Source organism: Amphimedon queenslandica, unplaced genomic scaffold (assembly GCF_000090795.2).
Source record: "Amphimedon queenslandica unplaced genomic scaffold, v1.1 AMPQUscaffold_13347, whole genome shotgun sequence".
Lineage (NCBI taxonomy): Eukaryota > Metazoa > Porifera > Demospongiae > Haplosclerida > Niphatidae > Amphimedon > Amphimedon queenslandica.
Window position 1 is genome coordinate 57050 of NW_003546417.1, and position 24434 is coordinate 81483.

Sequence of the window (24434 nt, forward strand, 5' to 3'; positions counted from 1 at the left end):
TCCCCATCCAGCAACCAGCATTGGTCTCGCCTCCTTTTTTTTGCTGTAGGCTAGATCTAACCATACCGGTAGACGTTTTTGGTTTTGCCAGAATCAGAATGTCAGGACAAAGTTAATTTCACTCTCTTACTTCTCCTCTCTATTTTTCTCCTTTACACAGGTACTTATACATTCAAATGGAGGGCTTGCCACTCAGCTCCAGTAATAGGAAGGTCTCTCTACCTGTGGGGAGGGTTCCAACCTGATTGGCTTAGCCCTGATATCATACAAGCACACGATTCATCTCAAAAGAGGAAAGTGGCTTCAACAGTTGAGTCATTTTCCTTTTCATCAGCTCGCTGGTCCTCTCACCTAACAAGGGGAAATCCTCCATTAGGAATCACTGGCTACTTCTGTACCACCTTTCGTTCTAATATTTATTATTATGGTGGCTGGTGTGGTCATGATATTTGTTTCCACAACAATTTAAATGTACTAAATACACTGACCATGAGCTGGACCCAACTGCACCCTAATGATGAGTCCAGGATGAAGAAAGGCTATGGTGGAATGCTATCACTCGAATTTGATGGAACTGACTATCTTTTTATGGTTGGAGGAGCAGGTACTACACCAGCTGTCAAACATCCTCAGTTTCAATATCAGAATAATAAGACGAATGATGCCCTTGTTCTTACTAATGAACAGTTACTTCATAATCTATCTAATGGTGAGTTTTTATCAGTAATATCAGCGATTGTGTACAAGCCTGAGTTTTAGGAATTCAGGTGGGTTTATAATATGACTCTAGACCAGTGTACCAATAATTTTAAATTAAGAAATGTGGGTGATTTCACTGACCATTTGATGCATGCTTTACGCTAGAATTAATTCAAATTTGACTCTAGTACGTGTCAACACAATGTTAGGCCTAGCATAATATTGTAAACCAGCCTTAAGTTAGTAGCATATAAGAAATTAATGAAGATTTATAATTTTACTTTTTAAAGTTGATTGACAATATGCAATATACTACAACCAAAGTGCCTATAAATATGTGGCGTAACACAAGAATTGAAACTTTCCCAACTCTTACGTTACAGCGGTTATGCATTTATTAACAAATTTAATGTATTGCAGTGTGTCAATTAGTTTGCGAAGATAATGAATTTTTTTGTATTTATATTATTGTGTGTAATTAAATTAACAAATTTCTCTTGTTCTTGTTCTTTTAGGACAATTCACTGTTCCATCTGTCAGTGGACAGTGCTGTCCTCCAACTAGTAGTTTTACAATCAACAAAATAAATGGAAATAAAGGAATAATGTTTGGAGGAGCAATTAATCTTCCTGATGGCTATATACCTACTAATGGTTTGTACATATTTCATGTGACACATACTACAATAGTAAGTTATTATCTACCTTATGACATAATGGCTTTGTTATTTAACATTTTAACTTAAGCTATACCGTTGGCATGTATTAATTTTAGTGTTTTTGAAATATTGAGTGATTTACTTTTACTATAATTTAAATTTAGTACTCGCAATTAAAAGTCACTCTAAGGTAGACACTAAACAATGAAGATTGTAGAATAAGCGTATAAGTTTTAATGTATGCATCAATGTCAATATTATTAGAGGAAACCACTTTTTTGGAGTTGTTGTGTTTTAATCGAAAAAAATTGAGAATTTTGTGATCAAAAAGTAACAAACCACCTAGTTAGGTATTTTTTCTTAGCATCAATACAATCAAAATGATTGCTACACCCATGCAAAATTTCCAATCCCATGATTTACTCTATTATCTATGCTTCAAGTTTAGTTATAATTGAGGTTAGCTGCCTTATTATACTGCACAAAGCTTTAAGCTTGTGTCACTCCTTTACATCAATAGAAGAGAGTTCGTAGCTGCCTTTTTATTTTACTGTGACCATAATTAACACCACAAACCATTATAAATATTTAATTTTGGTTTTTGTTTAAGAATTTCTCACCATGTTTGCTAAAATTAGGCTTAACATTATTGAATTTGATTTGAGACTAGCATTTATGCATCCGAGCAGGTCAAATCACCCACCTTAAAAATTATTATTACATCTGCCTTATTATTATTACAAGTAATGAAGTCCACTGTAGTAAATACCGGTAATTGTATAATTTTTATTTTATCTATTATTTTAGCATTGGGAGAGAGTTAAAAAAGGATCAATATCTGGTAAGGAACTCTGGCCTATGGACATATGTGATCATGCTAGTGCTATTATCAATGGAGTCTCTACCTCACCTGCACTAGTAGTGATTGGTGGGTGGAGTAATAGCAGTCAACTAGTGAATGATTGTTTATTATTGGATAATATCACTACTAGTCAGTACAGTTGTAAGAAGGTATGTCACTGTACATGTTTAATTATTCAAGTTTAATAATGAAATTTGGGAGAGCCTTACCCTGCATGATATTATTAATTATTTCTCAGATTCCTCTACCTGAATCTGTTACTGGCAGATCCTATCACTCACTCACAGCAATCACAATGTCACCACACTGTGTGTGGCTAGTAATTGTTGGAGGAAGTCAAGATATTCGATGGAGAGTTCAACAGTTGATGGAGGGAGGGCATGATGATGAAGAGGAAACTGGATATATGGTGGGTAGATTTATCGCTGATACTAATAGACTAATAATGATAATTGAATTAGGTAAGATACTGTATTATTAATTAAGCAATCACTGCCATAATTATGATGAGGTTTTTTATGACACCTATATAAACTGTTTTAATTTGTTTTCTTATTTCAGTATATATTGAAGCTGGTGAGTGGACAGTACAGTCAGTACTGGATGGTAATGATCTCACTAGTAAGAAATATCAAGAAAAGTATGAATCATACAGCAAGACCAGAACATGGTGGATGGATCAGTTAATAGAATATCCCACAGAGAAGGAAATGGAGCTTCAGAGATACATTCAGTTATTGCAAGAAAAACTACAAGCGGCTTATCAAAGCAAAGTATCACTACAGGAGGCACTGGTTGAGGCCAACAAACAAAGTATAATACCTATGCATGCGTGCACATTCTTAGTTATTAAAGTACTTATTAAATGTGATATCATTTGATATGATTATTTTTATTATATTTTTTTAGCTGAGGTTGGTGATAATAAATTAGTAATGACTGAGAAATTAGAAGAAGTGCTGAAGGCATTACAAGAAGAGAGACAGATTCTTACTGGTTAGGGTATCATCAGTACATAATATTAGATAGATCAGCTAATAGAATATCCCACAGAGAAGGAAATGAAGCTTTCAAGGCACATCCAGTTTTTACATCAAGAACTACAAGTGGCTCATCAGAACAAAGTGTCACTACAGGAGGCATTGCTTGAGGCCATCAAACAAGGTACATGACATGTATATATTTAAATTGTATGTTTTCAGGCTCTAAAGCTGACGGAAATAATTTAGTTATTATGAATGAGAAATACGAAAGGGTTTTACAAGAGAAACAGAGTATTACTGGTTAGTGTGTATCATTACTGCGTAATATTAGATGAGTCTATTAATGTAGAAGATAATGAGAAACTTAGAGTTAAAGTTGCTTATAATGAAGTATGGATAACTGAAATAGAAGAAGAGAAGAGACAAGTAGAGGAAGAGAATAGAAAAGTAGAAGACAAGAATAAAAAAGCAAAGAAAGAGAAAGAGCAAGCAGAGGAAGAGAAGAGACAATTAGAGGAGCAATACCTCATGGAGAAACAGATCACTAAAGGTTAGAGTATATTGTCATCAATATGTGTGTATTATATAAGAAAATATTTTTAGAACTTAAAGCTAAAGTTGCTGTCAATGATGTATTTATAACTCAATTAGAGGAAGAGAATGAAGAAGTAGAGAAACAATATCGCAAAGAGAAACAGCTTACTAAAGGTTAGAGTATGTCATTAATGTGTATACTATATGAAAGAATGTTTAGATCTTAAGAGTAAAGTTGCTGACAAGGAACTGTATACTGCCAAACTAATGAAGGAGAGGGAGCAATGGAGTCAAACCAAAGAGACTAGTTCCAAAGAAGTGCAATTTGATTACATGATCCCTTCAATGGGTAAGAGTATTATACTGACTGCATGAGTATATATTTTATACAATTTATAGATAATTTGGAATGTCTGAGTGATGTCCATGTAGCAGAGAAGAAGCTATTCTTAATTCAAGGAGACAAACCTCAACTGATGAATTGGGAGAAATATGGTCTAAGGATTGGATTACAAGAAGGAAGCCTATTGTCCTCTGAGACAGTAGAAGCAGCAGTGGTTGCTCTAGTAGGAGGACAGTTCCAGTTTCCTCCTAATACTGTCCTAGTCAGTGCTGTGTATGCAGTATCACTCTCAAAGCCTCTCTCCAAACCACTCAAGTTGGAGATACAGCACTGCGTTGATTTAACAGGACGACCAGATCTTGTACAATACTTAAAGTTTGCTATAGCTCCTGTGAGCACGCCCAGCCTTCCTTACCAGTTTTCAATAGTTAAAGGAGGAGAGTTTAAACCTGATAGTTGGTATGGATCCATTCAACGAACTAAGTTCTGTTTAGTAGCTATTGTTGGGGAGAAACATCTACCCAAATCATCAACCAATGGAGAGGAGGATGAGGAGCAAGAGGAACAAGCAGAAGAGGAAGCTGAGGATGAAGTAGAAGATGGTAATAGTGATAATTCTGATGAGACTAAAGATCCACAAGGAACTGGCAGTGGAGCTCAAGGTCAGTATGGTAGTCAGTCAGTCAGTCTGGGCTAATTCCACTATGTAGGAGAGTCTAGTAGTAGTCAGGGAGTAGAGAGAGAGGAGGAGACTGGAAGTCAGCCATTATTTGAGAAGGAAAATGAAGAGTCAAAGGATTATGAAGAACCACAGCATGAAGAAGTAACTGCTCCAATACCTTGTACTGAGATTAGTTCAGATTTTAATAGTAAGTACATACATGCATCCACAGTAATGATATTATCTTTTTTGTTTATAGGTCAGGTAGTAGTTTCCACTAGTATAGTAGAGAATATGGCTTATGCTGGACTGGTTTATTATGAGAAGAAAGAAGCTGAAGATTTGGTGACATTTACTGCTGCTAAAGATCTTAATGCACTGCTTGAGGTATATCTGTTGTATTTTACAAAACTTTTAATATTTTTTTAGTTTATTGAACAAAAGCACTCTCAAGCTGAAGTTGGGCAAAATATTCTATTTCGTTTCAAAGATTATGATGGACATATTGAATTAAAATTTGATACGCCTCAAGATGAGCCATTCACTGGTTGGAGTATTAAGCCTCACCTTAAGCCTTGTAGAGTAAGTACTGCAATATAATGTATAACTGATGGTTGGTATGTGTATATTAATAGTTTCTACGTTGTGATGTTGATAAGTTTGGTGAAGCTAATTATCCTCTTCCTTCCACCTGCCTGATATCAGTATATGGATTACCTGATGCTGTACCGTTATTGCACTATTCTATACCTTTGAATGGAGTGGTTGATCCTAAGACATTATTCATTCACCGATCACTGAGAACTACTCTTCCCTCGCCTCTTCCTTCAACAAGTAATAGATACAAATTTAAAGTGTTTATTTATTTAATATTTATCAGATCCTACTACCTCCTCTAATGTAGTACAGGAATCAACTGCAGTATCAGAAACTAGTAAGCTGATATTAGCATAATAACACACTAATCACTGAATTTGTATCATTAATAGGTACATTTAGATCTGATATTGCTCATAGAGTAATGACAGAATGTACTGGAATGATAAAGGAAAGGCTTGATCTAAATACATTAGTAGATAAGCTACTTGAGAAGAGGATGATAAATGAACGAGAGAAAAAGAAAGTTCTTGATGAACGATGTGGACAAACTGCTGATCAAAGAATGGACGAGCTACTTAGTTTAGTCAAAGCATCCATTAGAGAGGATGGAGAAGATTTTGGTTTGTTTCTAGAAATAATTAAACAAGAGAATACAAGGAGAGCTGATAGACTAGCTCAGACACTATTAGAAAATTATAAAAAGTCATTATAATTTGTTTTTGTTATGTTATAGCGTGTATTTGTTGTTCTTTAATTTTATTATTTTTTATGTGAAATAAAATTATAAGTTGCTGGACCCAGGAGGGCGGGCTTACTCCGCCCTTTATTTTTTCCCGCGGGGGAGCTGTGAAGTAAAGACTGAGGACTCTCACTTCCATCAAAGATACTCTTTGCTCGTCACTGGTCCTTCGAATTCTTCTCTAACTAACATCCCCCACTGATGGCTACCCCAGACCAGCCAGTGGATAGTAATGAAGACAGGAAAGGAGACAAGATGGAGGATGGGACGACAGTAGGCGGGTCCATCCCAATAACTCCAGCTACATTCACTGAAATGAAGGACCTTCAGAAAGGAATGCTACTAGAAGCTAATGACAAATTCGGGAAATGGTATGTACAGACAGACCAAGCTTCTGTAAACTGTTTTATCCTAGTCTAGTGTTATTCTAACTGTGTACATGGTGTGAGTTATCACTATTTCTTTTTCTGGTTTCTTCCTTTCAAAGGTTTCTTGCAAATATTTTGGAGCTCGATGTCAAGTCTGAGAGGGCCAAAGTTCACTTTAGAGGTTGGAGCTCTCGCTTTGACGAGTGGATTAGCCTCAGAGAGGGGAAATTAAGAAAAATGACTGGCGACCACAGGAGACACAGGGGGAAACTATCAAAATCGGTACAAGGGGCAACCACAAACAACAAACAATACATAGCAAGGAGGGATAGGGGAGGATGGGGTAACTCTGGTACTGTATGATTGCCAGTGTATTTTTTGGGGATATTTTTGTTCCAGAAAGGATTACAGACTTTGTTTATTTCCATTCTGAGCTGCCATTATTTTACTTTTTTAGATTGTGATTGGAGATAGAGTAAGTGTGAAGGTTGATAGTAAAGGTGTCAATAAACAGTATGGACATGTATTGAGCCTAAATCAGAAAGGTCAGTGAATATTGATAATAGCAAGGTATTATTTGTTTTTTTTTTTTATTAATTATTATTAGGAAAAACTGTTGAAGTTCAGTTTGATGATGGACACAAGCAAATTATGTCTTTTAATGATGTTACCAAAAATGTAAGAGAGAGGGAGAGGGAGGGAGGGAGAGAGAGAGAGGGGGGAGGTGGAGGGTGTTAGTTACTAATAATACATTCATAAAAGTGACTCCTTGTTCTTATAGATGCATTCAGAAAGCAGTACAGCTAGTACCTCTGTGCCCTCACCAGTCACTGAGGCTAGAGTTCTTAGAACAAGAAAGAGAAAGAAACCAGTTGACACCGATGAACAACCCGACCCCTTTGATAATCCATCCCCTCCCTCATCTCCCAAAGAAAAGAAGAACCAGTCTCTCTTGACCACGTCGGACGACGACTACATTCTAAGTGAAGACAGTGATCACTCTGCAAAAGAGGCTCGGAAGAAGAAAAGACGATTATCATTGAGGAGAAAGAAAAAGAGTGAAGAACCAGAGCAGACCACACCTATAGCTACCACGCCCCCTGTAATTACTAAAGGTAGTGTATCGAAATTGAATTTAAAGAGGTGTGGCTCTGCTAGTTCAACAGTACCTGTTTCACCCGAGGACCCTCTAGCTAGTAATAAGACACTGGGGCCTCTGATGACCCCACCCCCTCATCATTATTCCGCCATTACAGTCACGCCCATTTCTCTTATATCCACGCCACTGGCTGGACTGATACAGACACAGTCTCATACCATATCAGGTATTGAACTCCTGCCGTCTGTCTCTGAGTCTTCTTGTACTCATATTGCTACTGTTGAGGGCGTGTCTCTATTGGAACAGACTCCGCCCGTCACTCCAGGTATAATTAATCTACATGTATGTATTATAGAATGGAATGGGTTTGTAATCAAAAAGATTGCTTTTAGTTTGTATGCAGTCCATTACAATTTGCCTTTTGCATTTGTTACATTGTAAACCCACCCTACATTATTATATGTACATGTAAATTACATTGAAAGTTACATGTACATACATGCATACTCTTGTCTTTTTTCTCTCTTTTAGGTCATTCAAAAGGTGCTTCTAAGCCACAGCCAATCTCAAGGATCCAGCTTCCATTGGTTTCATCTCCTGCTCCAGTGATAGCCTCTGTGGCCACTCCCTCTCTCCCTCCCATTCAACGACCCCCAGCTGCTGCTCTATCACCAGGTAAGGGAGAGACTGGGAGAGAGAGGAGGAGGAGGAAGTCAATGACTACAAGAGCTCAGACTAAAGTGGAGAGAAACGTGAGTCATCTTAAGTTAAATCTCTTGCATGTACTTGCTAAGTATTTTGCTTGCGTGATTTGTCTTTTACTTTAATTTTTCTTTCATAATAGATAATAAAGAATGATAAAGATCGACCATGTAAGTTACATAAATGTATGTTTACCATCATCATGTATATATATGTCATCTTTCCCTTTCTCTCCTATAGCTCACCTAGCTCCTAAAGAGCATGTTGTTATATTGGATCATAATAAGTTCAAGTGTACAGTCTCCACCTGCTCCAAGTCGTTTCGTAAAGAGTCTCTCCTCCAGTCTCACCTCTACCACTACCACAAACAAAAAGGTCTGTTTTAATAACTATTAATAATAATTATTGTATTAATGAGTACTCTACTCTCTACATTGAGTGTATATGTGGTTTATTTTTTGAGGAATGAAATTAATTTTTTTTGTTGCTCAAAAATCAGGCCAAAGTCCCTGTACTGTAGTACAGGGTTTTTGGCCAAATTTTGCCAAAAATGACTAGGAGAAAATTTTTATATTTTTATCTGATGCATATACATGTTCTTATGTTGTGTAACAAGTTTGAGCTGATTCCGATCGAAATTGGATTTTTTTACGATTTAAAAATGACTAGGAAAGAATTCTTCATTTTTATAACTTTATCTGATACGTATACATGTTCTTGTGTTGTGTAGAAAGTTTGAGCTGATTCTGATCAAAATTGAATATTTACGAATTTTAAAAGTTACTCCAAAATCGGGCCAAAGTCCCTGTACTATAGTACAGGGTCACAGGCCAAATTTTGCCAAAAATGACTAGGAGAGAATTTTCCATTTTTATAACTTTATCTGATACGTATACATTTTCTTATGTTGTGTAGAAAGTTTGAGCTGATTCCGATCAAAATTGAATTTTTTACGAATTTTTAAAGTTACTCAAAAATAGGGTCAAAGTCCCTGTACTATAGCACAGGGGCTTTGGGCAAATTTCATCAAAAATCACTAGGAGATAATTCTTCATTTTTATTACTTTTTCTGATGCATATACATGTTCTTATGTTGTGTAGAAAGTTTGAGCTGATTCCGATCAAAATTGAATTTTTTACGAATTTTAAAAGTTACTCCAAAATTAAGCTAAAGATGCTCACAAATGAAATGCATGCATACTCCTTTTACTAAGTTAATAATGAATTCACTTGTTGATAGGTGTAAGGAGGTCAGTAGATGGACCTGTTAAAGGTCCTCCTATGAAATCAAAAGTAATAGAAGCAGCAGGAGCAGCTCCATCACCTTCCATCCTCAAAAAGAGCCCAAAAACTCGCCTTCACTCACCCAAGAAAACACTGAAAAACCCAAAAACACTGCAAGATCTCCCTCCAGCTCCTCCCATCCTTAAAGTACTCGTAGTACCAGCCGAAAAGAGAGCCCAGAGTCTCTGCAGGGAACTAAAACTACCCTTGCCACAGGAACCTATAATATTGAAACAGGTGGAGAATGAGTCTTATAGACCAGCAGGAGCCACAGGTAGTGATCAACCAGCCCAGAGACTCCGCCCTGTTAGGAGATCAAGTACTGCCGTGTTGCCTCCTGAGATGCTGGACTCTGAGACTGAACTTAGTGAGGAGGAGAGTGAGGAGTATGACAAAGGATTTGATGAGGATGATTACGAGGAGGAGTTCCTTGCCTCGTTGAGTGAGAGGAACAAGAGGAAGAAGGAGAAGAAGATGGCATCAAAGGATGATGTTGTACATTGCAATTGTGCTAATAATCTTGATGAAGGCTTCATGATACAGGTGAGGTAGTACAACTAGTATTTATGTGACTGTTGAATAAATACTTGTATTATCACTTGCTTTATGATTTGGTCAAACACATGGGAAGTTGCAACTCCAGTTAATGAGATTTTTTAGCTTGTTTGAGCTTCTGAAAGTAAAGCCCAACATCCACTAGGCAGCTTTGTTGAAATCAACAGCAATTTGTTGAAAGCAACTTTGTGGTCTGTCAAATTTTTTGCCTGAAGTAGAACAGTGTTCTATTTCAGCAACAAAAGTTGCCATAGTGGATGTTGGGCTTAACAATTGACCTTGTTCAAGCAATTTAATGAAATAAATGCACATGTTGATATTTGTAGCTGTACTTCATTTACACACATGTACATGTAGTGATGTAATTATGCTGTACTTAAAGTTATCATTTGAAAATATCATTATTTATAGTGTGATCAATGCTTGACGTGGCAGCATGGAGAGTGTGTTGGTATAATGGAGAACAAGACTCCAGAGAGCTACTTGTGTCCAATCTGTTCTAATCCTCCAGGAATGAGGAGAAGGATTAAGCACATGGTAGGTCCATTTATAAGTTGTATAGATAGCACATGTATGTGTGTAATAGTAACACTACATACTATTTGGCCTAAGACCATCAACTATATACAGTAGTACAGGATACCGTCTATCTGGAAATTTTTACTGTGATTTAAATTTTACTGGATTAGAATTTCACAAAAATTAGATCACCCATATAATTACATGCTACATTCAATAATACATGACACAGTCTTATTTAGTAAAAATTAAGTCACAGCACAATTTTAAACAGCAAAAATTTTCTACCACACTAATTTCCTGATCTACGTATTTCATTTTTTGATGTATATACATGTTCTGTAGAAAGTTTGAGCTGATCCCAATCAAACTTTGATTATCAATTATTTACCATATACTAGTAATAGTACTGGGATTTATTTTGTCTCTCTCTCCCATCCAGTATCCTAGGTCATGGTTTATTGATGGCTCTTTGCCTTCATTTGGAGACAAATCTAAAGCTAGTAAGGATCATAACAAAGCTGTACTCAAGAGTCATAGAATAGCTGACACGCTCTACAAGATAAAGAAAATGGTTCATTGTACAAAGATAAAGCTTCAGGCAATCAAGTAAATCTTTTGATACGTTTTAAAAAGTATTATGTACTCTCTTTCATGTATGAATGTTAATGTATACTATTTTAATATACATGTACATTATAGATTATTTTCTGTTTTTACATGTACATCTAGTACTCCGAATCACTTGTATCTCAAGCAGTGGTCCAGGTACTGTAAACAGCTCTCACCCGAAGATGTCCAGTCAGTCTTGTTCAAAGTCTTAAACCCGGTCAAAGACCTCATACCATTCCCTTCCACTGAGTCTTCTAATGTCCCTCTCTCTACTCAAGCAACCACTGAATCAAAAGTTAATGTTTCTGAGTCTTCCAGCAGCTCATCTCATGAGTCCCTTGTTAAAGAACCTTTCCTGGACGTCACAGACCTCAAACTAGTTCCACTGCCTCCTCTTCCTCTGCCCTCTTCGGCCGAGAGTGGAGGAGGAGGAGGAGAAGGGGGCACTCCTGATTTTCTAATTGACGAGCATTCTCCAAAAAGTGAAGATGGAGATACTCTGTCTCCTCCGATGCAGAGCTTGCCTCCACTCCCAGTCTCGTCGTGTCTAACCACACCCACTGTTGTTACCACGCCGACTGTTTCCTTGGCAAACATCGACAAAGAGGTAAAGAAAAGTGTTACAAAATGATTTCCATCACATTTTACATTGATTGTATTATAGGCCGTTACTCAATCCAACGGAATAGACACTGATATGGAGGTGACATCTAAACAGGAGGAAGAGGAGGAAGGAGGACAAAGGGAGGATAGTTTCATAGCAGCTGTGAGACAAGCTGCTGATAGTCTATACACTGATGGTGACAGTAGTCACTGGATTCAAAGACTACTGCTCATTGAGCATGTGGAGAAAGTCCAGGAGAGGATAACGTCCTGGATAAATGAGATTGATAAACTCATTGAAGGTGAGTTTAAATTGATTTATGGACTATCCATAGAGCAAAGGCCCTCCTGTTATGAGATAGGTGGTATTAAAAATATGGGATATTATATGGTACATGTAGTTCTATAGTTATTCTAACATCTTTTACTATTACAGTCTGGTTCGATATGATTTTTAGGACTCTCTGATAAAGAATTAATCGACTCTGCAAGTCTTTTAATGGAAGTACAAGAAACTATAGTAGAACTTAATAAAATGGGGCACTCTGGAGCATCACTCACGATGAAAACAACAGCATGACTTTATTCAAAAATTCTCTCACTCTCTTTTCTCTTTATGATTATTTTATCCAATCACATAAGATATTGTATTATAATAGCGCTATGATGATAGAAATTAATAATTTTATTCAATTATTTGTCTCAATACTGCTAATTGTACCATTGTACTGAATGGCATTTAATTAATTAGTGACGCGTGGGTGTAGTGAGAAAGGTGTGGCGGCTTCTTGGCTATGATTTCACTGCGCTTTGAGGCACTTTGCCCTCGACTTTACCTCTCTTGATGGCCGCTTCTTTGAGAAAAGGGCCAGTCTCCCATCTCTTTAGTAGCATATCTAAAATCAGGCTTTTATACTCGGCGCGCCTTCTCTCATCCGATGGGATCAGAACTGCTGTTACTGAGAACAATCATAAGGACAAAGCTAGAGTACTGGCTGAAAGATACTCTCTTGATGGAGCGAAAGTGAAAATTGATCCCTTTTTACAAGTATTTGATATTTAGCAGCCTGTATCCAGTATTATTCTTATGCTATTATTATTATGATAGGACCTTGTCAAAACAGGACTCAAGCTTGAGAATGATCCAAGACTACTCAAGTATCACAAGATGAATGGTGTTGAGGAGTTACATATAAATGAATTCATCAGGTTTGTAGGGAAAATCATAAATTGTAATGGGATTGCTACCATAACAACATTCTATGAATGTTTGTGTAATACACTTTACCTGGGCACACTTCATGGATATAAAATTTCACAAAATTTGTTGACAATATAAAAGTTCTTTATAGCATTTTACACATTAATTGTTTATTTTATCCTGTGTACATTATATTAATTTGAGGCTCTACTGTTAGTTTTGTTTATACAATCACTGACATTCCTTCCTTTTTCCTATCCATGTTAAAGTGCTGTACAAGATGATGCAGATTTCCTACAGAGGGCTGTAGAAGGAAAGTTGGTTGTGGAGGATTTCGATTATGTTAAAAGCACAATAGACAACATTTATAACGAGTGCTCTGAAATTAAAGGAGGAAAAGTTAGCATAACAATAATTAGAAATAATGATTATACTGTACATGTACATGTACATCTAACACCTTGTTCACTAAAAATATTGCTGGGTAGGAAGCTGTCCTAATGTACATTGTATAACTGTACCACATTTCCCTTCTTCCCTCACTCTCTCTCTCTCTCTCTCTCTCTCTCTACTAGAATGCTTCCTATATTCCTGAGCTATCACTTGTTGATCCTTCTCTATGGGGGATATCACTGTGTACTGTAGATGGACAAAGGTACAATTCTCATTCACATACTACATTATGTTGAATTGAACATCAATCAGGCATTCTGTTGGTGATAGCTCCACTTCCTTTACCATACAATCTGCTGGAAAGTGCTTCAACTATGCCATTGGTTGTGATGAAATCGGTAGAGAGAGGGTATGTTAAATAGTACTTATGATAAATGAGCTCATTATGATTCTACAGGTGCATCAGTATATTGGTATGGAGCCAAGTGGAGCTCATTTTAATAGGATGGCACTCAATAATAAAAGTAAGTGAGGGTATTATGTACATGTACATCTGTGATGAGGTTTCAATTAATAGTATAAATGTATTATGTATAGTCATTATAATACATGTACATGTATATGTAGGTAAACCTCATAATCCTATGATTAATTCTGGAGCACTTGTCCTGTCTTCTCTTATAAAGCCTCGCCTCTCTCTCCATGAGAGAATGGGATTTGTAAGTTGTATTTTGTCACTTTTTTATCATTTAACTCTTTCTCTCTCGATACTCTTGTTCCTTCTTTCTCTCCCTCTTCATTCAGTTGTTAAGGAAATTTGATGAGCTTGCTGGTTTGCCTCCTCGTTCAATAAAAATTGATACAATAACGTAAGTCAGACTAGATCCACTAATATGTGCCCTGGCTCATTGATCATACATTACATCATAGATAGTATTTGTGATTACACGCATGAATTTGTATACCAGTAGAATCCTGACAGTGTGGCAGTTTGTAGTTGTTAAATGTCACTATAATTAACAAGCCCTTTTTAAGATTAGAAGCTAATAAACACTTGTATGGATATTGACATGTACAGTTTTTACAACTGTACTTGCACCTCCTCTCTCACTATGGATATCTGTGCTCACTTAGCAAAGTGATGTCACTGATGTGTACATGTACATGTATGTGCCTGTAATGAGTAATTGAGTACAATAGATGTACATGTACATTTATATGTAGATTTTATTATGTGTATTATTGTTATGTACATGTAGGTGTGATTCTGAGATGGAGCACTGTGATAAGAATATGGCATTGATTTATTACATGAAATCAAAGAAGGTATACATATTCATCACATTAATGTGTCTGGTATCTCATGAATGTGATCCTTTTTTCATGTCCTCTCTCCTTCTTTTTTTCTCTCTCTCTCTCTTCATTAATATTCTCTAGTCTTTGCCTTCTGATACCTCAATAGATGACACAATAAAACTATACACTCGAGTGAGTCTTTACATGTACATTGTACATGTAATTATTTAGCTTGTTGTACTACTGGTCTAAATAATGTACTCTACATTAAGTTTTAGATTCATAATCCTTGCACTAAATTGTAATTAAAATTGGAGGATCAAACTCCCTAAATAGCATAAGGCAATGTATGTGTTAATAAACATTACTAGTGTGAAAACCACAAACATTTTTTGTTTAGCTCTTAATTCTTATATGAATCCAATAGAGCTATTATTGTTACTATTGTGTTTACATGTATTGCTTGTACTGTACATGTATAGCTTTGTTCTATTGAGATTGATTGCTACAAAGGAGCAGTAATGGCAGCCACTCTTGCTAATGGAGGAGTCTGTCCAATCACTAATAAACAAGTGAGCCTATTCCTTGTATCATTAACACCCTTGCTAATGCATTTGTACCATCAAGAGTACCATGTATCTACACGTACTTGTACAATGCCTTATTCTTCCTTTATTTACTCTCTCTTTTATGTATACATTGTAGTAGCTTCTCTATCTTAATGCATTTAATAATAACAACATACTGTGTACTTATAGGCTCTAGTATAAACATTGCCACTACTATAGAGTGTATATGTACTTGTAGTACAAAGAGGATTCTCATTAATCTTATTGTCGCTAATAATGAGTAGCTAGTGAGTCTGTGTTTGTTTCTTGTTCACAGGTAGTGACCCCGGCCTCAGTCAGGCACACACTGACATTGATGCATTCCTGTGGTATGTATGACTTTTCAGGAGAATTTGCATTCAATGTAAGTCTCATGTTAATTGTGAGTAGTATAGACTCTGTATGTATGCCCCCCCTCTCTCTCTCCTTTCTCTTCTTCAATTCTTTCTCTACCATTTCATTTCCTCCTTCCTTCTATTCTTTTATTTCTCTCTCTTATTACGAAGATCCAATGTGTGTATATCCTTCTGAGAATAAATGTTTATGAAGTCTTAAATCAATGTTATTGCCTTTAAAGTGATGCAAATGTTGTTTCATTGTACTCTCTCTAGGTTGGTCTACCAGCCAAGAGTGGAGTATCTGGAGTCATTGTGGTCGTGGTCCCTCACATAATGGGCCTCTGCTTATACAGTCCTCCGGTCAATGACAATGGCAACAGTGTCAAAGGACTAGAGTTCTGCAGAGTAAGTGATGTACTACTGTACATACCGTATAGTGGGAAATTTTGGAGGGACTAAAATTTGGCGAATTGCTAAATTTTGGCGAATTGCTAAATTTTGGTGATTGGCGAATTTTAATTTGGCAAATTTGTGGCCACGTGCCATTGAGCATGTGTATAATGGCTCGAAATGGTGGATTTTATTTTGGCAAATGGCTATCAAAACGACGAATTCGCCAAATTCAATTCCCTCCAAAATTTCCCGCTATACGGTACTGTACATGTATAGTTTAATACTTGTTAGTTATGCGTATAATTTTTGGTTTTTTTTCAGAGGTTGTCAAAGGATTTTCACTTTCATCTCTATCATTCTCAGTTTCATCAGCATCAAAAATTTTAGCAGTCGATATTATAATCATAGCAATAACAATAATTATTTTTATATTTGTCACAAAATGAAATGATATTGTTGTACATGTATAATAATAATAATGATAATAATAATAATAATAATAATAATAACAACAACAAAAACAATGTAAACAGGATAGGGAGGGGACAAGGTAATGATGTGAACTATACTGACTCTGGAATTATAAGAAACTTCAACGACTCTCAACTCTACATGTGTCTTTGATAGCTGCCAAATCCTATAACAATTGAGAGTGGATCAATAATTACTGCAAACTATTACATAGAGTTTTATTCACTTGTTTTGCTTGTATTACTCCAGGGTTTCCAACAGGTTTAGGCATAATGCTTTTCAATGAATTTCTAAAATTACTCTAAAATCAGGCTAAAGTCCCTGTACTATAGTACAGGGTTCTAGGCCAAATTTTGTCAAAAATGACTAGGAGAGAATTTTTCATTTTTTCACACATTCTTATGTTGTGTAGCAAGTTTGGGTTGATTCCGATCAAAATTTAATGAATCTTTAAAGTTGCCCAAAGCCATGTACATGTACTATTGTAGTGCTTGTCAGCTTGTAAAGCATGCTTTTTAGCTCACTTGGCATGCTTTGTTGGAAACCCTGTATCACTCATTACCTCTCTATCTCTTTCTCTCTCTCAATTATTACTTACGAGTGGATTCCGACCAGCAAATACACTCAGTTCATCGAAACATGTTCGTAAGTTCCTGTAACTTGGCACATCACTGTCTTTAATCCAGAGCTTCAATACAGACACACAGTTATCAAAATCGGAATTATCTCGACGGATAAACTCATTCGCTCTCCTTTCAGGAAGACCCAATATCGAAGTAGCAATTTTCAAAGGATTATACTCACTACGTATGCATCTCATTGCTTCAGTGAGTTCTAGTATAAAATCATCAGAGACCAGATCCTCTTGGCTTGCAGGCTGAAACAAGGTCTGTAGCACTGAAGTGGAGAATCCATTGTAGACTTCAAACAAAAACAGATCCTTAGTTGAGATGTTACAGGTTCCTGATACATCAGTGATGATGCAAGGCTCATCGGGATCCCTCTGGTTAATGATCCTTTGGCTGATCTCAATTAAACGAAACACTCCTCTTTTAGAGCGAGAGAGTTTAAATTCCTCACCTGTAGGAAGCAGAGCCCATTGGGGACTCTGAAAAACATCGTAGCACTGAAGGCCTTTACAGAACTTTTCTTTTGCATTCAGAATTGTTGCTATAACTTTTGACCTGTAGCGAACAACTGATAAACATTGGCCTATTGGTGATGCCATTACTAGCTGTAGAGTCTTGTTATTATTAGTGAAATGAACCATTACCCACATACCATCATCACTCATCCAGCGGAGACCACTCCGCCATATTGAGCACCTTCGTCTTAGTACAGGGAGAGAGGAGCCTTCTTCATTAGCAGGAGGGAGAGCAAAAGAGAGTGCAAGTCTCAGAATGAGTACATGCATGAACCTGTATGTGAAGAACTGCTGTGTCTCATTGGTGCATTGGAGTATCCAACTGAACCAGTTGTATTGAGAGCTTGCTGAGTCTTCCGGTGGCCAGCACTTGCTAGGAGGCTCATTCTTAATGAGAGCAGGAAAAAAGAGGAGAAGGTTCTCGGGATTGTCTGGAGGAGTATCGGCCTCGCGGAGTATTTCAAAGCTGTTCTCATTGAAGAGGTGGCAGAATTCAAAATGGACAAGGAACTCGATGAGCATGTCTGTCTCATACTGAGGGAAAGCAGTTGAGAGATATGACTTGGGAATGAGCCCAGTGCTGTTATTAAGCGGGAGGTGATCGGTGAAGTTTTCTGGAGCAAAAACCAGCCCATTGACCTGTGAGAGGAGTGCTTCTCTTTGGATCACGATCCAGCTCTTGTCTAAATCTGACGGATTCTTTAAGAAGAGTATGAGCCCTTTATCACTGAGTGTGGAGGATAATTCAGTTAGACTAGAGCTATCAGTCGGTAGGAATTCTTCCTCTTTATCCAGGAGATGTTTTGATAAATCGCCAAGAGTCAGTGCAAGGATTTCATCTTCAATTTTTGTAGTGAGGTAGTCGTAGAGGCCATGACAGAGTAGGCTCACTTTAGGAGCCAGAGAGACTATCTCAGAGCAAGTGGTTGAGAAACAATCCTGTAGATCGGTTAGTCTCTTTGAGGACAAAACCCGACAATCCATGGGAACAAAACGAGCTATACGCAAAGATGGATAGTCTTCTGATGCAAAAAAATTGTTGATTATTTTTATCTTATCTGTTTTATTTTTTGCCTCGTCCTCGTGACTGCCAATAATGATGACTGGTGAAGGCTGTGGTAGCTGATATGACTGATTCTGGAGGAGATTGAGCCAATACAGGAGCTGTTGCTTGACCTCTTCCACTGACTTTGACAAGTTGATGAGGAGGACAAACAGAGGAGAGGAGGAGAGAATGAGGTGCTCTAAAATGGCAGAATGAGAAGAGTGATACTCAAAGTGACCTGCAAGGTCGTAAATGACCAAGTTCCCGACTCCCTCTCCACTGATTGTCGTGGGTATTATACCAGCTGTGAACGGCTGGACTGGAGCAACAGTTTGAAACCTTCTCATTAATCGTGTGAGTGCTCCCTTTGAGCCCAAAAAACTCTTAAAAACTTCAATGAAAGTTGTTTTCCCGGCTCCAGAGTGACCCGTGACAAAGACCTTACAAAATGAGTCCATAGGGTACTGCTCCTTGAAACGGGAGAGATTCTGGAATTTGTTCAAAAGTGAGAGCATGGAGAAATTACTTGTTGCCAGTGAGAGTGGAGTCTCTCCATGGGCATTGGCCTCTTTGAGATCAAAGCTCCAATGAGAGAGAAGATACTTAGCAACTTCGATGCCACCGTATCTGCAAGCTATGTGAAGAGAAGTGTTGCCCTCTCTGTCTTTTGACAATGGATCAACATGGAATTTCTCAACAAGATTTCTAGTGAGGTCAGGCTCGTTTATAGCTATCACGGAATGAATGAGACCACTCCTCTCTGTTTTCCCGATATTGAGTGACTCACATTTTGATCCATCAGCATGATCCTTCTCGTGATACGCAAGTAAACAGTGTAGCTTTACCAGTCGAGGTGGCTCAAACTGCATTGCATAGCGACAGAGCTCAGCTATTTCACTACACTTGAGTTGATTGGGACATCTCCTTAGCATAATCTTGAACGGGTCGTCAAAAGTCTCCTTGAGGCTATCGTGAAAAACAGTACAACCAGCTCTATTGGGCGTCATGGGGACCGTATCTCTGTATTTTAAAAGGGACTCCATTGCCTTTGAGACTTCCTTGCTGCTCCCTAGTTTCAGGACAAGGTGAAACGGTGTGTTACCGGCTCTGTCTTTTGCCTCTAGCATGCCACGGAGATCCTCAAAACGAGTTAGGATGAAGTCAACGAGATCGGCACTCACAGTGCAAAGGAGGTGAAAGGGCGTGTCTCCGTCTATGTTTTCCGTTCTTAGAGAGACAACCGGATTTGCATCTTTTTCAAGTAGAGTCTTCACAAGGTTCTCGTCTCCAATTTGACAGGCGCAGTGAAGTGGGAGCCAATTGTCCTCGTCACAGGCACCAACAATGTCAGGCGGGCAGTGACTCAGTATAATGTCGACGGCATTTAAGTTTCTCGAGTGACAGGCAAGGTGAAGAGGAGTCTGTCCCGCTTTATTTTTAATTGTGACAAGACCACGATCAAGATTAATCAAGTGCTCCTGTGCTTTAAGGAAATTGTGCTTCATGGCCACGTGTAAGGAAGTGTCACCATTCTTGTCTAGTGCCCGAATTGCTCCTCTATACTTAGGATCCTCTAGGAGTGAGAGACAAGAAGGAAATAGCGAAGGGTACAAGCAGACTTGATGCAGTAGTGTTCTACGATGTGGATTATAGCTTTCCAGTAATATCTCAGCTTTTTTGAACATGCAAGTCTCTAATGCTATGTACAATGGTGTTTCCCCTTTGGAGTTTTGTTCCTGATACGCTTGCTTAAGGACCAGGTCTTCACTAGGTGTTAAAATATCGAGTGCAAAATCATGTTCGTATGTCATTCGAGATGCCACATGTAGCATGTTGTCACCTTCTCTGATCAGCGAGGGAAACACACAAATCATTTCACTTGGAATTGTAAAGTCGCTGAGCCTCTTGCATCTCTCCAGCATTAGCATGAGAGCAGTTTTATTGTTGTTATTGCGTAAGTTTAGATTTAAGTCCTTGTTTGTGGCCATTATTGAAGCAGCCAGAGCGTTACCCAAGTCACAGGCTACGTGGAGAGCTGTGTTTCCTTCCCTGTTTTGAAAATTAGGGTCAGCGAGAGGGTGAGAGAACAAAAAAGAGAGACAACCTTCGGGGATCCCTTTCTTTGCAACTGAGAAGTGAAGGAGAGTATTATCAAAATCATCCAGAGTAGTTGTGAGGAGACAAAGATGATGCTGAAGCAACGTCTTGAAAAGAATGAAGTTATCATCTTCTAGTGCTGCCCATAAAATATGAATTATTCCTTGCTTTCCTTCAAAATAATAATTACTTCCTTGATGACGGAAGAGAAGGAGTAGGACTAAGGCAACAGAGAGTGTGGGACTGTCAAGAAACCGAGTCATTAGAATCTCAAATATGGAATTCTCATTATTGTCAAATGCACTCTGCAGTATAAATGGATGCTTCAATAGTACTACTAGTAATGATTCATTGCTTTCTTTAGGTGATAGGAGGTTTCGTTTTATCTCCATTAAATGTCGATTGACCGGCTGCCATGAGTGAGTGGCTTCTCTTTCAAAAAGGAGCCCGAGACAAGTGAGGTAATCCTTACCACTCGAGAGACACTCTTCAACTAACAAATCCAATACGCATTCATTTTCATTATTCAACAAAAGCACAGACTCCGGTGCTTTCGGGTGCATCAACAACTTACTAAGTAAGTGATGCTGATCTTTCCTCATTGCTAAATGTAGCACTGTGTCGCCTTCCTCTGACTGTATTGAAGGATCGAATTTTAATAATAATTCTTGAGGTAGATCGCTTATTTCATCGGGCTCCTTTGCCTTTATTAAGCAATGAAGAGCAGTTTCCCCTTTATTGTTGACTCTACTACATTCAGCCTCGTTATCTGCTGCTGAGATAAAGCGACTCACAGTAAGCATGTCGCACACAAGGCTGGCAATGTGTAGGGAGGTGTTCCTACTTGTATTTGTACCACTTATAGGTATTGTTGGAGATGCGCCGCAATCGATAAGAGACAAAATCAGTTCATGAACTAAGTAGCGAGTTGCAAGGTGCAATAATGTTTCCCCGTTGTGTATGGGCATGTTTAGAGCAGTATTATTAGGAGGTGCATTCCTAAGGAGAGGTGCAATGTATTTCAATTGGTCTTCACATCCATCATTGCTGCCAGAAATCAGTGAGATCTCAAGCTCTCGTATCAGCTTGAAGCACTCATTGATTTCAATTGGTTGATTCACAAGAGAGTTGATATGCTGACTCACCAAAGCCCACGGTTTATTTTGTACTGAGTCCCGAAGTCCTGCAATGATCAGGTTGTGTGAGTGAGAGCACAATGTTGCCGTAAGCTCAGGATTGGATCGTAATATTTGTAGCACGTCTGATTCTTGGGTCCCTGGGTCTTGAACTAGCTGAATGAGACGCTCGAATGTCGTGTGAGACCGAACAGGGTGCACTCCATCTCTCTCTGTATCATCATCATCATCGTCGGCTACATCATCACCAACAACAACAACCTCCTCTCTAGGCTCTCTTCTCTCTTCCCTCTCATCCACTCTTACTGGGATTGTATCAGCGACCCCATCGTCACCGTCACCGTCTCCATCTCCATCATGGCCGTACAGTCCATCGTCTGGGTTGTTTACTGGCACTCCTTGTCTGCTTGGCAGACCGTTCACCTGGTCCATATCTGTGGTATCCATTGTCCTCGTCTCCTCGAGCCCTGCCCTCTTCTACAAACACTAATAAATATTAATATCCTCTTGGCTAGCTACATTATCATGTTTTTAAAAGCTTTAATCGAGCTTGAAGTATTTTAGGATTCTGAGGCTTCTTGTTGAAACAATAAATTCTATTGTGACACTTTTGTTTGCACCTTTTCCTAAATGAGCTCCACCTAAAATACAATATGCTTTGCACTGTTCGTGATTGTGTGCATGCAGTCGAGTTATTGTCTATACCAATTTGCATCTTCATAATCTTTTGCATGCATGATTGCAGCGAGTAAATTTTTCAAAATTATTATATCAATTAAAATTAAATTTTATGGTCGGGAAAATTAAAACAAGACAACGATTACTACATGGAGGATGATGAACTCCCTCCTCTTACAGTCCCAATAGTGTCAAATGAATCAGAGAGCTTGTAATACGACTGACGCCTCCTTCCTGATTGTGGCTCGTGATTTCGTACAGCCTCTCCTCCATATCGGCCCACATTCATGCAGCGAACTGCAGTTTGAAATAATGAAAATGAAAATTTGTTTTATTATTAGTTTAGCTCTTACGCGACTCAAGCTCATTCCCTTCTGCTTTCTTTACAGTACATAGCATCAACATTGCAAGAAAAACTGTAAGCAACTGAACAGGAATGATAACATTGGATTTAATGCACAAAAACATGTTACTCACTATTAAGAAAGCATTAGCTGCTGAATGTGTTGTCTCTATTACCTAAAAAGGAATTCCAAGCAACAATAATAACTTAGTCAATTTATGACTCATGAATATGTCTATTTGTACTTATAGTATTATATGTAGATCACTTACTGCATAAGTTATGAAGCAAGCCTGTGTTGAAACTGGATCTCCTGATCCATAAATAGTTGTTGGATCCTCTCCTGCACTCAAGAGTGTGCCATCAGTCAGCAAGAGTGTATCTCCACTACCTTCCATGTTATTATTATTATTATTGTCATTGTTGTTGTTGTTGTTATTATTTTGTGATGATGAGCCACTATTGCAAACTTGATAGCAAAAGAAACCATGATTATTCCACCAGCTTTCGCCTCTCATTGGAAGTGAAAGATACTGCTCAGTCTACTCAAAGAGTTATTGATCATTGTTATTTTTAGTGTTTGCATAATCGAAGTAATCACTTACTCCTTTCAATAGACCGACATTGTTATACATCAGCATGACGGTGATGTTAATTCCAAGTGTGATGAAAGCAAGAAGGATATACTGCAATAAATAATGGATAATTTAAGGTGTGTGTTGTGGCAATATTGATGCTACATTAGTACACAAAATGTGGTGTCATACAGTGTCGAAAGTCAAAGCTTAATCTCATTAGTAATTTAAGCTATAATGCATTTGTTGAAATATTGTGTCTATCACTGATCACATGTGTAGTCTTGCACCAAATGCAGCAGCCCACATTATGACAAAATTAATAAGTAGCCAATAAAGAGTCAGTGCATAGCCTTATAGTGTACACAGGTAACATTAGTGCTAGATGCCTACTATTCAATGGAACCATTCAAGATAGGCTCCAAACTTGTACTTGTACAACAAATCATCATACAACATTGTAGCATAGTAATACTTTCATTCATTCATTATTAGATATCAACTGTCAATGTTTCCACTTACCACAATGACTGCAGTTTTCTTACGAAAGTAAAGTCCCAGTATGCAAAGCATTGAAGAGATTCCTGTAAGAGCATTTATGATCATTGTGAACCACATTTCACCAAAAACATCAATGACCATTCTTTCAATAGTTACAAGCTGCAATAAAAAATTAATCATTTCAAGCAAATAAATCAAAATACTTACTATGATTAGAGTAGAGATTATATAAAGGGCATAGATAATTTTCTCGTTCCATTTTTTCTTTCCCATTTTTTGTAATGACTGCTCTGTGGTATGAGTCTCAAGCATACTTGTTCCAGCGTCGAGAGCGATATGTTATAATTAATCTTCGAAGCAGTGTGCGATGTTTTACGGTGGTATCCGAAAAAGC

At 37.8% G+C, this 24434-nt stretch overlaps 5 protein-coding genes across 6 annotated transcripts; 3 read left to right on the forward strand and 2 right to left on the reverse strand.

Annotated features, from left to right (window-relative positions):
- The first annotated feature begins 39 nt into the window (after positions 1-39).
- On the forward strand, positions 40-6099 carry LOC109582884 (uncharacterized). The gene is made up of 19 exons (XM_019997929.1): positions 40-111; positions 161-709; positions 1215-1387; positions 2165-2368; positions 2458-2680; positions 2781-3032; positions 3129-3215; positions 3261-3383; positions 3422-3502; positions 3552-3752; positions 3806-3910; positions 3957-4085; positions 4136-4741; positions 4790-4948; positions 5000-5127; positions 5170-5322; positions 5376-5574; positions 5621-5674; positions 5730-6099. The coding sequence occupies exons 1-19, from the start codon at positions 99-101 to the stop codon at positions 6050-6052; spliced, it is 3762 nt and encodes a 1253-aa protein (XP_019853488.1). The 5' UTR covers positions 40-98; the 3' UTR covers positions 6053-6099.
- A 60-nt stretch (positions 6100-6159) lies between these two features.
- Positions 6160-12551, forward strand: LOC100641808 (PHD finger protein 20-like). Of its 2 annotated transcripts, none has more exons than XM_019997932.1 (14): positions 6160-6450; positions 6567-6729; positions 6905-6992; positions 7055-7125; positions 7229-7871; positions 8078-8298; positions 8391-8433; positions 8489-8623; positions 9489-10075; positions 10499-10624; positions 11049-11215; positions 11339-11825; positions 11883-12123; positions 12280-12551. In XM_019997932.1, the coding sequence occupies exons 1-14, from the start codon at positions 6281-6283 to the stop codon at positions 12399-12401; spliced, it is 3264 nt and encodes a 1087-aa protein (XP_019853491.1). In that variant the 5' UTR covers positions 6160-6280; the 3' UTR covers positions 12402-12551. The 2 variants fall into 2 exon arrangements, with proteins under 2 accessions (XP_019853491.1, XP_019853492.1); XM_019997933.1 differs by having other exon boundaries at positions 6161-6450; positions 8391-8418.
- Positions 12552-12602: 51 nt separating this feature from the next.
- Positions 12603-16545, forward strand: LOC100639993 (glutaminase kidney isoform, mitochondrial-like). The gene is made up of 14 exons (XM_003387399.3): positions 12603-12869; positions 12930-13030; positions 13292-13421; positions 13598-13677; positions 13728-13824; positions 13873-13939; positions 14043-14134; positions 14220-14284; positions 14675-14741; positions 14853-14903; positions 15194-15283; positions 15597-15683; positions 15931-16062; positions 16372-16545. The coding sequence occupies exons 1-14, from the start codon at positions 12666-12668 to the stop codon at positions 16435-16437; spliced, it is 1329 nt and encodes a 442-aa protein (XP_003387447.1). The 5' UTR covers positions 12603-12665; the 3' UTR covers positions 16438-16545.
- On the reverse strand, positions 16432-22424 carry LOC109582886 (uncharacterized). Its single transcript, XM_019997934.1, has 2 exons — positions 17120-22424; positions 16432-16687 (listed from the first exon to the last, which is right to left on the reverse strand). The coding sequence occupies exons 1-2, from the start codon at positions 22388-22390 to the stop codon at positions 16643-16645; spliced, it is 5316 nt and encodes a 1771-aa protein (XP_019853493.1). The 5' UTR covers positions 22391-22424; the 3' UTR covers positions 16432-16642.
- A 290-nt stretch (positions 22425-22714) lies between these two features.
- Positions 22715-24423, reverse strand: LOC109582890 (uncharacterized). The gene is made up of 7 exons (XM_019997948.1): positions 24248-24423; positions 24062-24199; positions 23570-23650; positions 23237-23506; positions 23099-23140; positions 22975-23047; positions 22715-22918 (listed from the first exon to the last, which is right to left on the reverse strand). The coding sequence occupies exons 1-7, from the start codon at positions 24350-24352 to the stop codon at positions 22767-22769; spliced, it is 861 nt and encodes a 286-aa protein (XP_019853507.1). The 5' UTR covers positions 24353-24423; the 3' UTR covers positions 22715-22766.
- Between the last annotated feature and the right edge of the window lie 11 nt (positions 24424-24434).